The sequence below is a fragment of the Narcine bancroftii genome, chromosome 2 (assembly GCF_036971445.1).
Source record: "Narcine bancroftii isolate sNarBan1 chromosome 2, sNarBan1.hap1, whole genome shotgun sequence".
In the NCBI taxonomy this organism is placed as follows: domain Eukaryota; kingdom Metazoa; phylum Chordata; class Chondrichthyes; order Torpediniformes; family Narcinidae; genus Narcine; species Narcine bancroftii.
The window spans coordinates 318602253-318616338 of NC_091470.1; the positions used below are offsets into that span (position 1 = coordinate 318602253).

General features: G+C 39.2%; 1 protein-coding gene across 3 annotated transcripts in view; it reads right to left on the minus strand.

Annotated features, from left to right (window-relative positions):
- LOC138755571 (UDP-N-acetylglucosamine transporter TMEM241 homolog) overlaps positions 1–14086 on the minus strand; it is a 198088-nt gene that overhangs the window by 24456 nt on the left and 159546 nt on the right. For all 3 annotated transcript variants that reach the window (XR_011352398.1, XM_069921795.1, XM_069921793.1), the window contains exon 14: positions 9029–9093. Coding sequence is in view for 2 of the 3 variants with exons in the window: in XM_069921795.1 (XP_069777896.1) it covers positions 9029–9093 (65 nt within the window). In the remaining variant the exon portion in view is untranslated. The remainder of the gene's footprint in view (positions 1–9028; positions 9094–14086) is intronic.

The following is a 14086-nucleotide window of genomic DNA, read 5'->3' on the forward strand; positions in this document are numbered from 1 at the left end:
GGTGTAAATTGGGCAGCATGGACTCATGGGGCAAATGGCCTGTTACTGAGCTATGTCTAAATTAAAATCAAGTTAAATTAAAAAAATTATCTAAGCCAAGCACAAAAAAACCCACTGTAGTTTAGTAATCACTTCTTCTAGTTAAATAAAATCTTAAGGAATAGCAAGAAGGTTTGCATGCTTCTACAATTTATAGGTTTAGATTTGTCGCAACCTACTTTCTGCTCTGAATTTATAACAATTGGCAGCATCTGGTGCAACAATCAGATTGTAGAGAGTTCACGGCCAGTGCAAATAAACAGTATGCATTGCTTTTATTCTATTATTTATAAGCAGCATGCTCATAACTGCACTTATACCCAAGCCAACCCCATTCAAGGATGACACAATTTGCACCATGTGCCTAAATACACAGAAACAACTATATTTTGCTGTAAACAAGACAAATTAAAAAAATTGAATATCTTAATTTTTTTTGTAATTAATTGAAGGGTTGTGGGGTTTGCAGGTAATCTCAATAACCACACATAATTGTGGGTGTTGTGAACAGTGAGGAAGGCTCACACAGCTGACAACATAGTCTAGACCAGCTGGAAAAATGGTCCGTAAAATGGTAGTGAAATTCAATGCAGACAAGTGAGGGGTGTTGCTCTTTGGGAGGAGAGCATGGTAACAGGCCCTTCCCACCAAGAACGAAGGGAGATTTTATAGATTATACAAACTTATGAGGGGTATAGGTAGGGTAAATGTAAACAGGCTTTTTCCACTGAGGTTGGATGAGACAAGAACGAGAGGACATGGGTTAAGGGTGAAATGTTTAAGGGAAAAATGAGGGGAAACTTTTCCATTCGAAGGAGGGGAGAGTTTGGAATGAGCTGCCGGGGAGGTGGTGGATGTGGACTTGAAAAATTGATAGGTGTTTGCATGGGATAGTTATAGTCTGATGCAGGTCAATGGGACTGGGCAGAATAAATAGCTTGACACAGACTAGATGGGGCGAAGAGCCTGCTTCTGTGCTCTAATTTTGTGAAAAAGCTACTTCCATAATCCACTTCTGGTTAAAAAAAAATTGGTCCATTCCTTTTCCATTTGAGCACATCATTCACTTATTCAATTCAAGATAGCACATTTATCCAAAAATAAATTAGCTAATATTTTTCCTCCTATCAATCTTTTATGTGACAAATGTCATAATGGGATTGCATCCTTGTTTTATATGTTTTGGTCCTGTTCAGCATTAGATCACTTTTGGAAGGAATTTTTTGATGCATTTTCTCAGTTACTATTCAACCTCATCCAATTATTTGGTGCGTCGATTATCGGTGTCAGATTGCCATGTGATAACTTTTGCCACTTTAAGATGTATTTTGCACAGATGGAAGGACTCCATTCCTCCCAGACATGCTCAATGGATGAACCTCGAGAAGATTAGATGTAATGTTTGAAAACTGACTTTAAGTTTAATAAAATGTGGCACACTTTTATGGAATATTTTATTGTTTAATGAAAATACAGAGGTTTACTGTTTTATATGTAATATATGAAGTGTTAGTCGTCTCTTTCTGAACTTATTTATTTACATACAAGACAATTCACAAACGTACTGTTACTGTTATCCTTTGGGTGGTTTAAGGTGTCCCACCAGCTTTTTCTCTTTTTTCAGTTTCGGGGGTATAGATTTAGGTTTAGTTGGTTACATTCCTTTTTTTCTTGCAGGAACAAGAGATATAATTGAATTCTTTCTGTTTATCATTCATTGCAATTTCATTTTAATTTCAGGATACATTGTATTTACTCTGTTCCTGCACAGCATATTTTTCTTGTTCTTACACTTTTTGTTGTGTGAGTGTTACAAAATTCAATAAAAATTATATTAAAAAATAAATAAAATGATATATTTTTATGTAATTGGCCTATTTTCTTTCAGATTGGCCCAGGCAAATTAACATTTGTACTTTTTCCCCTTCCAGCCGTTATATTTTAGTGCAGTAACCAAGATGAAATTATTAAGCTGTAAGGTGTACTGTGTATATGACAATAAACTCTCATGCTCATCTCCAATTACCATGGAAACTACTGTCAAACGCATCAGAAAATCAGAATATTTGTCCACATCATAATTTTGTTAACAGTCTAATCTGGCACTGTCTGTAAAGAGTTTGTACATTTTCCCCATGTCTGCGTGAATCTTCTCTGGGTGCTCCGGTTTCCTCCCATCCTTCAAAATGTACAATCATTGCAGTTTATTGGTGTATTTGGGGGAGGGGGCACAGACTCGTGGGCAAGAGGACCTTTTACCATGCTCTATGTCTAAAATCAAATTCCAATGCTAATTTACAAATTATTGAGAGACGAATTTCATGCACACTTCTGTGAGCCACTCTTTAGGAAGGATGGAAAAGTTCTGCGAAAGAGATTTTGTGCGCTACTTGAAGCTCAGCACTCTCTACATAGCAAAGATATGTTACAAACATTTATGCCAGAGACCTTCGACAAGGTATGAGCAAAAAAACAGCCAGGTGCCTAAATAAAATGGTGAGAGTAGGGGAAGGGGATGGAGCAAAGGCAAGAGGTAGGAACACAAGCAAGAGGTAATGAGAGCAGCAGGGATTCCAGATTGGGAGGGCAGGGGGGGGGGGGAGAGAGGGAGGGAAAGAGAGAGAGGGAGAGAGGGAGAGGGAGAGAGAGAGAGAGAGAGAGAGAGAGAGAGGGAGAGGGAGAGGGAGAGAGAGGGGGAGAGAGAGAGAGAGAGAGGGAGAGAGAGAGAGAGAGAAAGGGAGAGGGAGAGAGAGAGAGAGGGGGAGAGAGAGAGAGAGAGAGAGAGAGAAACTTTCTCGGAACTCCCTTCGAAGAGAGGAGGAGAACCTCTTTCAGGTAGGCATTTCTCGAAGAGACTTCACAGCGGAGCAGCTGAATGAAGTTTAGCAAGTCTGCAAATGCTGTGATTGCAGTTTTATCCATACAAGTGTTGGAGATGAGCTGCATGTGTGGCAAAAAGGTGACATTGCTATTGCACTCGCTGCACAAATTTCAACAGAATTTCAAAGATACACAATGTTACGAGTTAAACAGAAAAGTCTGCAGACATTGCAATTGTGCAATATACAAAAGTGCTGGAGAAACCTAGAAGGTCACGCAGCAGTAAGCCGAGGGTAGCCTATGTTTCCGGCATGAGCCAGAAAAAAAGACCACAGGTAATACGTTTTTCTCTGACTGTCAGAAGTTAAAGGCTATAAATAACAGTTATAGTTCTGGGAAAATAAAGCCCAGTATTGTTGGCAATTGTGTCTCCACAATGATTTATATACATCCTTTGCTTTTCAGACAGCAAAGACTTATTTTACATGCGACTTCACAAACGAGCCCATGTATGCATTAAAATTAGACTGAAATTTTGACCTCAATAGTCAAAAAGTGAACTTTGCAAGCAAGAATTAATATCATTTCCAACTGTTATTAACTTTTTCCTAATGTTAAACCAACTAAAGCAGCCAGACCTTTAAATAATCAGTTATTTTTAAAAGGAGTCTGGGTGTATGCTATTTAATTGCCATTGATATTGCATTCTGCAGTAATTTAGAATTAAAAGGATTTGCAAACTCAGAAATGGCTGGTCTTCAAATGGAAACCATACTGACTAATAGAACATTACAGCACTTTCGACCCATGATTTTATGCTGACATATACAATACGTTTCCCTCTATCCGAAAATAAGTTCACTGAAAAGTTCAATTATCTGAACTTTTTTCATTTATAAAAATCACAGAACAGATCTCTGCAGAATGTCATTAGTCACCAACATCCAGACAGAATACGTTCCATCTTCTATCACTCTCTGCTTTCTGTAAGCAAGCCAATACCAAATCCTTGCAGCCAAAGTTCCATGGATCTCATGACTTTCTGAGTCTACCATGAGGTCTTTTTCAAACACCTTACTAAAACCTATATACAAGTATTCCCTGATTTACAACCTCTGTGACTTTCGACCATCCATACATACAACCAAAAAAATTTTAAAAAGAAAAAATATATATACTCGAGTAATCGTTAAAATTTGGACCACTTTTTGACCCCGTAAGTACTGTTTCAGTATCTGTTTCTTTCGAAGCTTTGGGAGCTGGGATGACTGGGACCAGATGTTAAGTTCACGTATGAGGCACCAGGAGTTGGTATACTCGGGTGGCCATGGCGCTGGGAGATTGGATGCGTTAGCAGCCAAGGCGTCAGTTCATATGCTCTGGCAGCCGGAGCATTGAGAGTTGGTATGCGTAGGTGGCGAGGGCATCAGGAGTTCGAATGCTCGGGGCGTCAGGTCAGATGCGTCAAGAGTTCCAATGCGTAGGAGGTCGGGGCATCAGGAGTTTGTATGCATGGTCAGACGGGGCATTAGGAGTTAGTATGCTCGGGCGGCTTGAGATGTCAGGAGTTTGTACATTCAGGCAGCCAGGGCGTTGGGAGTTAGTATGGTCAGGCGGTTGGAATAATGAAAGAGTTTTAAAGTTGAAGTGTTCCTAAATTAACAGTAAAAGTAGGCCAGGCAATTCAGGAATGAAAAGCAAACTGGAGAGGATTCGAGAAAGGACTCAGGCAACAGAGGTTTTGAAGGCACCAAGTTTATAGAGGTTAGAATATGAGGGGCTGAACAAAAGTGTGTCAAATAAGCTTTTCTACCCAGAAGCTTGTAAAGTGTGCCAGAGATCAAACAAAAGCAAGCTTATCTGCAACAAACTAGGTCATACTGAAATTTAGCTTTTTCAGGTAAAATGCTCCCAACTTTTATTTAAGCAATATTATTCTGTTCTGTACTTATCCCAGGGAGGGAAGGAGGGAGGGGGAGGAATCAGTCACATCCATTTGCAAATGGACACGTGCATTTTTTTTCTCCAAATTCAGAACAGATTAAACTTTTAAAAAATTTCTCCATAATACCTGACATTAAAGTTAATTTATTTTTTTACAATCAAACCGAAGAGGCAATTAGTATCATATCGGCTGCTTGTTAGAAGTCCCTCCTAATATTCAGTCCTAATTGACTATTATTTTTCTGCTACCAACCAACAAAAAAGTCCTTTTGCTTCTGATGAGTAGACCTAATAGGTATGTATCCAAATTTTCAGCCTGGACTGGGAATCTCTCTCAGGTGCTGCTGGAATATGTTTTGTAATAAAGAGACTGACAGCTTAACTAATTATGTTTATCAGAACAGACAGCCTCAATTTGAAAGCAAGTTCACGCTCCTCTTTCCTCATGCAACAAATACAATTTATTCTCTAAATGCCTAATATGGAATGCATATATACTGCATTCCACAAGATTATAGAACAGATTGGTGGATTTGGTTGAAATCATTGTCTCTCAATAGTGCCAAAAGGCCGTCAAGATGAGCATTGATCAGAGTTTGTCCAATTCAATTTGCACAGCAACTCGTGAATTTTTCTATTTCCTTTAAACTGCGATAAACTTTAAATTTTAGTCCATCTGTATGATTACTGATGGCTTAAATTCCATATTTCGGTGTAAATTTTGAAAGACAGATGGGATATTTTTATCAAAGCATATTCAACTTCCTATCAGCTTACAAATCTATTTTTAAAGAACACACAGGAGGCAGTAAAGCAGACGACAGAAGAGATCAGGATAAAACATGGAAAAGAGAATATAAATATGGAGAGGAAGAGAAAAATAGAAGAGGTGAGGCTTAGGGATATGTTTTTCACACCATCTTGACTCAAAAATACAAATATAATAAATAATACAAAATACAGGTGAAGATGGAGGTGCTGCCGGAGGTGGTGTAATGGCTGTACTGCCACTGGTGCGGACCCACGGAGAGCTGGGAGAGGAGACACGGCACTCCCACAGGGTCCAACCCCCCCAGTCTGACTGCCGTCAGCTCGTTACAGGCTTTGGACAGCCTGTTAAAGGTTTTATTTAAAATCCTATGACAGTGGGGTCTGGACCCAAGATGGGGGCGTCTATGATTGGCAGCAGCCACGAGGGGTCACAGATTCTGGGGGTGCAGAAGACTGGCGCAGGGTACCAGAAAATGGGGAAACCTTCCCCCTTTTGAGAAGGATCAGTGGAGACGACCCACAGGATGGTGACCATGGCAGCAGACTGGTGAGCGGCGCAGCGGTTGAGGGACCCAAACAGGTGACAGGCTGCTGGTGACTCGAGGCAAGGAAGGCACGGAGGCTGTGGGCTGCTGGAGTCAAAGGTCAAGGGATTTGCACTAGGCTGTGGACTGCTGGAGGCTGGCTCGAAACTGGCTGAAGGGGTACCAGGTATTGGAACTGGAATGCAAGAGAGTGCAGAGGGTGCTGAAGGGTTCCAGATCATATTGGAGGTTTAGATCTGGAGCTCAGGTTGCCAATTGTTTTGGACTGGATTCTGTGTGGCTGTGGAAACGCTGGGACGAATCCATGGACGCTCAGTGATTCTGCGGGAAATCTCTCTTTTGCTTCTCTTTCTCTGACTGACTATAAGAGGCATTTCAGACACTTTCTGCCAATGGCGAATCTGTCTGCCTTACAGCAGACAAAAGCAATTTTGTGTAATATGGCACTGCTTTTGTTAAATGACAATAAATTGAATCTTGAATCACTAGTCCTTCATTGTCACTGGGTCCATATTCAAGAACTCTATCACACCTACCTACATGGTGGAAGTACCTTTAATAGAACGACTGTACAGTTCAAAAGCTTCTCAAATGACATTTAGGACTGGCATTAAATACTGGCCTTACCACTGATGGCCACAGCCCATGAATGAATTAGAAAACATATAGAGGGATAGCAAAGAAATGGGATGGGGCAGAGGATGGGGAAAAAAGCAAGTGGGTTTAGAGATTATTGTAGAAAATTACTCAGAGTTAAAAAGAATTACAAAGGAATAGGGAACAATGAGGGCTGGAGGAAGGGATGTGAATTGATGGAGTGTCAGAGAACATGGTGTCTTAGAGGGATGGCAATAGAGTTGGAGGAGGAGGTAACGCAGGAGGGAAATGAGGAGAATGAGGAACAACAAAGGAGAAAATATAAAAGGGGAGAATAGGAGAAGAAAGGGTGAAGGGAATCAAAACAAAGAAGGAATTAATAAGAGAGGGTGGGTGGTGGCCTGATAGGCATGAAATGGAGAGGATGAGCAGAAATTACACAGATGGATGCCAAAGAGAGGCTGCAGATATGAACAAAAGATGTATTAGAGGATGAGGCTGCCAGAAGAGAGAAGATGGGGAAGAGTGAAGCAGAAAATGATACTGCAATGCATGTACCTCCCTCATTCTTCTCTAACTCTTTAGCTTTTTCTGATCCTTCTCTTTTCTTTTTTCAGCTATCCATCTTCCCATCTCTCTCTCCTTTGTCCTTTCTCCACCCACTTTTACTTCCCTTTCTGACTTTCCTCATTTTCCCATTAACTCCCATTTCTGGCCATTTTCATCAATGTGCTACCTGCCCCCCCCCCCCTCTCTCTCTCTCTCTCTCTCTCTCTCTCTCTTTCTCCACCCCCCCCACCCCCCACCCTTGGGCTCCTCTTCATTGTTGATGCACTTTCATTATTTTATGCTCAACAAAAATGTAACAGCCCCAAAACAACTGGAGAAAACTCAAATGCATTTAGTTTCCTCCATTGTGAAATTACAGTAGAGCTGAGGGGAAGTGAGGCAACTAGAGAATACATGAATCAAAAAACAAAACGTTGCAGATGCTGGAAAACTGAAATAAAACCAAAATAGTTCACAGAGGGAATTCTCCATATCATTTTGAAGTTGTATAAAAGTTTGGTTAGGGGTATTTAGAAGTTGTGTGCTGTTCTGGTCACCACATTATAGGAAGGATGTGGACACTTTGGAGAGGATGCAGAAAATCTACTCAAGATAATGTCTGCATTAAAGTCTTAGCCATAAGAAAAGTTTGGATAAACATGAACTGTTTTTGATGGAGTGTTGAAGGGTGACCTAACTGAAGTATATAAAATTATGAGCCAATAGAAAGGGTAGATAGGCACAGCCTTTTCCCCAGGGTGGAAATGTCAAACATCAGAGGGCCGAGCTTTAAAGTGAAAGGGGAAAAGTTCAATGGAGATTTAGGAGGCAATTTTTTTTTAACTGAAATATTAAGGGAGGTTTTGGATGTGATACAATTAATATTTAAGTGGTATTTAGAGGGATACATAAGGAAATAGAGAATGGATGGATATAGATCATGTACAGTCAGGTCAGCACATACATGGTGGGTTAAAGGACCTATGTCCGTGCTGTACTTTTCTATGTTCTATCCTCATAATTTTGAGTGTCTCTTTTCATTATCTCCTTTTTTTTGTTCTCAGAAGAACATTTCAGTTTCTCAATGTAATAGGTCTTATCTCTGAGAAACACAAATATTGAGTAAACAAAGAGGTCAGGCTGCATCCACCAAGAGAAACGGTCAGTCAACGTTTTGGGTCAGGATCCTTTATTGAGACTAATTCCAGTAAATTTCCACTGCACCCAATGAATCAATATATAAATTGGTAGGGTGGTGATAATTGCACTCAAGTAGGCAAATCATGTTAGCATTCATTTGAAAGTCAGGAGATCCTTTATAATTTATTTTCTATATTTATCATGGATACTTATGTGAATTTGTATGATTTATACAGCACCCTTCAGTTGTAACATGATTCTTATTACTTGTTTTGTGTCCTTATACTGTCAAATTTATAACAGAAAAGGTCAACAAGATGGTTGTCTGATTTTCCAGTGCACATTTTTCATTTCTGCAAAAATATCAGTGCTATTGGATTGAATCCTGTCTCACTGGATTGAGTGATAAATATCTGCAGTATGGCTGTTGAGCAGAGAGGCAATAACTTTATAAAAAGGTTTGTACAGAAGTGGATGCTATAGAATGTGATGGCTACTGCTTCAATTTTTTCAATGTGAATAAGAGCTTTATATTATCAGTGTTATGCAAACCATAATTTATGCTTTATACACAAAGCAACTGTCAGCATTAAAAGTATCTGGATTTTAAATTGTTTACTTACCAGCAACTTGTAGGTATATTCAAAAGAATCTCAAAGGCAGCCAGTGACAAACATGTAGCTAAAACCTGAACATACAACCAGAAAAAAAACATAATTGGTTTTCTTAGTGAACATAGAAATCTACAGGACAGAACAGACTTACTCTTAACAACTGCCTAGAATTTCCCTCCATTTTTCTCAGTTCCATGCACCTATCTAATAGTCTCTTCAAAGATCCTATCGTACCTGCCTCTACCATCATGGCCAGCAGCATATTCCATGCACCCACAACTCTCTATGTGAAAACCCTACCTCTCGCATCCCCCTGTATTTACTCCCAAGCACCTTAAAACTATACTTCCTTGTGTTAGCCATTTCAGACCTGTGAAAAAGCCACTGGCCATCCACATAATCAATGCTTCTCATTACCTCTATATCACCCCTCATCTTCCATCATGTTCACTCAACCCATTTTCATATGGCATGCTCTCCCATCTCCTCTATACTCGTTCAAGTGCATCCACATCTGTTATCCTATAATGAGATGATCAGAACTGAACACAATATTCCAAGTGAGGTCTAACCAAGGTCTTATATAGCTCCAACATTACCTCACGGCTCCTGAATCCAATCCCATGGCAAATGAAGGTCAACTCACCAGATGTCTTCTTAACAACACCATCAACCTATGCAATAGCTTTGAGTGTCCTATTGACACAGACCCCAAGATCTATCATTTCATCTATACAGCTTGGAATTCTCCCATTAGCGTTAATTTGGAGAACATGTCATATCTCTTCAAATTTGACCTATTGAAATAAGCCACTTCATACTTTTCTAGGTTAAATTCAGCCCATCTCTGCATTTTATCAATATTCCTTTCTAACTTCTGGCAACCCTCCAGACTATACACATCAGGGAGATCTGACAATTGACCTGGTTCATTTACCATTTGTCTTTTTTTATTTTATTGGAAAGAGAAAGCCTGTGTGGAATTATTTTTAAAAAATTGACAATTCTTGGAACTTTTTTTAATCTACTCAACACTTTTCACAACCAATTAAGACCCTCACAATCACTAGATGAAATGTATAAAATCACAAGATATTGAACATTTACCATTGAGATGTCAAATTAACAGAGAGGACACTCTCTAATGATGGAAATTAATAAGCTAAAAAAGATGCATTCATTGTTTATCTATGAACTATGAGGATTGTGGATAGAAGAACTCCAAATTCTGTCAAAATCTGGCAGATATGTATGCTAACATGACTCATGTCAGAAAAACAAGTCTAAAATTCTGAAGCTACCACAGAACTGTGAGTGAAATATAGCTTCCAATAAATTTCTATCGACTTAATTTTTATTCTGTATCTTTTTGTTTCTGAAAAAGCACTCACAAAAAATAAAGTCGTGAATCAGAACATTTGAATATCTACATAACATTCACCTACTTTAACATCAAACCTAATATGGTCCAGTGTACCATCATTTACTTCTTCCACAAGTCATCTTTAACCTGGCATATAACATTTTTAGAGGCTTAAAATGGTATCAGGGAGGATTCCTGGAACTCCACTTTATCGATTACTTTTTCCAGTCACTGACTCAATGTTGCATAAACATGAATTATTGTACCATTCCTGCAATGGAAACCATCCAAACACCATAGTGGTATAAAATAATAACCAAGTTCCAAAGACATAAGGGGTTAGAAGGTTAATTGGTTACATGGGTGTATCTGGGCTGTGTAGGCTCATGGTACAGAAAGGCCTAGTACCTTGATATTTCTCTGAACAAAAATAACTCATAACCTGAACTAATCATTTTTTTTTAAATATGGAGTTAAATTTGATGTTACCTGCATGGTTTACTACAGAGCTCAATTATTTTAATATATACATATTTGAGAAGCAAACTACATGAGACTGGTACATAGGAATAGCCGAAGAAGGATGGTGATGCCAAGGAACTGTAGAATTGCTTGGGCTACACACACATGCAGAAGCCAATCTGTGAATACATGAAATGACTACACGCCAGTCTTATCTTGATGGTGGAAACCTTTCTAGAAAAAAAATGCCAACATGGCTGAAGCAGCTGTAATGACAATGCTACCGCTAGTGTATTCCCATGGAGAGCAGGGAGCAGAGACACAGCGCAACCTGCAGGGTCCTACCACTGATGGCCCATTAAAGGAGCCAATGGTGCTTTATTTAAAATCCCACAACCGCAGGGTCTGGGCCCAAGATGGCGACGCCTATGCTTGGTTTGGCCACGAGAGGTTGCAGACTCTGTGGGAGCAGGGAACCAGTAATGGGGAGTACAGCCCCCATTGAGAAGGAGAAGAGGAGTTGACCCTAAGGATTGTAACCATGGAGGCGAACCAGCAAGCAGCTCTGTGGCTGAAGAACACACACAGGCAATGAGTTATTGGTGAATTGTGGGCAACTAACCCACATAGGCTGCAGGCTGCTGGTAACTTGAGGTCAAAGGACACACCAGGCTGTTGCCTGCTGGAGAATGAAACATGAGAACCAGATATCAGAACCAGGATTTGAGAGGATGCTGAGGGAAAGGGCTCCTGAAGGCCCTCGGCACTGAAGGCTTCCTCATCATACCACAGATTTGGATCTGGGCTCTGGTTACTGATAGTTTGAACTACACTGGAGGCTTGTGCGGTTCAGAGGCTGTGTGAGTGCTGATTGCTTCTTTTTTTCTCTGACTGTAAGGGATGCTGGGCAATACTAATCTTTTCTGGCCTTATGGCAGACTAAAGGCAATTTCATGCAAATATTACATTTCTGTTTTATTACATGACCAATAAATAGAATGTGATAATCTGGAATACAATAGTCTTGAAGAGCTATGAATTAATGAGAGAGAGCCAAAAGACAATTGTTAAAGGTAAATTGCATTTAACTAAAAAGTAAAAGACTGCCATTCCTAGAAATCTCAAATAAAATGAAAATTCATAAAAGTCTCCTCAGATCAAATATCACGAATTGGGAAAGAAACACAGTTAAAGTTTCAGGACAAAACCGTTCATCAGGATTGAAAAGCACAAAATATTAAAGGCAAGATTTCCAAAGTTTTCTGCTTTATTCCAATGTTAAAGTTAAAAATAGTTCTAGCAAGTGAAGGCCTAACACCTTCTAAAAATCAAAGCCCCATATTTCTCTGTAGATACTGGAAGCTGAAGCCAAAGAAAATCTCCTGGAGGACCTCAGTGGGTTCAGCATCAGAGGGAGAAAAAGAATGGTTGACACTGAGCGGAAATTCATCATCAGTACTGAGGAAAGCGTGCAGGACAGGATGGAAAAGGTGAGGCAGGGGCCCCACACAGCATTGGCCAACCAGGGAGAGATGGAATATGACTGGCAGAGGCAAGAGGAGTGGAAGATGCCTGACAAAGTGGTGAGAAAAACAAAGGTGGAGGAAGACGAGTCACACAGGGTGGAGTGAGTGATGAAAAGTCAAGGTGTTGGAATCTGAATAGAAGAGAAGGTGTCAATGTGGTTGAAAGGAAGAATCCAGTGGAGAGATGGGGGTTGGGGAAGGAAGGTGGGAACTATGCCTGCAACCTAATACTTGGCTTGCTCTACATATGGATAAAAGGTCATCAGTCTCAAATGTTAACGTCTGTTTCTTTCGTTACAGTTTGCTGCCTAACTTGCTGAGTCTTAACAAAATTTTACTTTAAGTCTTAATTTATGTTTAAACAATTTAATTTCACTTCTAAATGGTACAGACCATTGTTCAGGATAGTTGCAATCACTGGCATTCAATAAAGCTTCTGAAGCTGGGGCACTTGAGCAAAGCTGCCGCATTGCTGATTCCGAATTCCTGCATGGTCCATCCAGCTTGGACTCAAGAAAATGATTCAGTCAAGTTATTAAAAGTAACAGGTTTCTCTACCAGTTGGACAGAAAGCTTAAAAATCTTCTGACTTACTCTGATACAAAGTTAAATGGGTCAGAATTGGGGGTATAATTTCCAACAGATAAGTTGAAAAGTAAATTCCTCACAATGTTACACTAATTACCCAATGTTGCTAAGAGAACCCAAAAACAATTCTATGATGTTGTCTGTTAGACTTTGTCACAAAAATCCCATTTATCATACTTTCATTAGTTTATGATTTACAGAAGTGGTCATTTGATAAAAGTAGACAAATAGATCCATTCCACAAAGCTTCACGCAATTCATTCCTTAATTGTTGGTTATTCAGGTGGTAAAGCAACTGAATGGTTTGAATACAACTGGTCTTAACTGGCCATCATATCCGTATCTTTTCTTTTAAAATTATTTTTATTGAGTTTCATCAGAAAAGCAAACAAAAAAGCAGTGAATCAATTGCAACAAAACCTTTGCAGATTTACAAATATTAGCATATGGTACAGTAGCAATACGACTTAATCCTAAATCCAATAAATGGTAATACATACAATATTGTAAGAGGAAAGTAAGAAAAAAATGAAAAGAAAAAAAGAAAAATTCAAACTCACAGCAATCAAGGTTAAAATTCATATTGTAAGTCGTGTTAAATCTGAACAAGAGGTTTCAGGGGATCCAAACAAGGAGCCTCAGTGACGTTCATCATTGCATCTAATTAGTCAAATTATGGAAGTGAGCTATTAATGCGCCCCAAGTCTTATCAAAAGAAATCTTGATTTTCGTGACATTATGCCTAATTTTCTCCAGATTTAAAGAGGACATTATATCTAATAGCCATTGATGATGTGTCGGTTGGAACTCATCTTTCCATTTAAACAGAATTGCTCTTCTTGCTAATAAAATGCAGAATGCTGTAACCAGTCTTTGATTAGAAGATAAAATAATATTTATAGCTTTAGAAAAAAACAAATAGTGCAATTACCAGAGATAGATCTAAAGTAATCCTAAATATGGTTGGAAATGTTCTAAATATGTCAGTCCAATATTTTTGCAAATTAGGGCAAGTCCAAAACATATGTAACAAAGAGGCATCGGATATTTTATATTTGTCACAAAGTGAACTAATTCAGAATAAATTCGAGCAAGTTTGACTTTGGAGAAATGTAGATGATGTAGCAC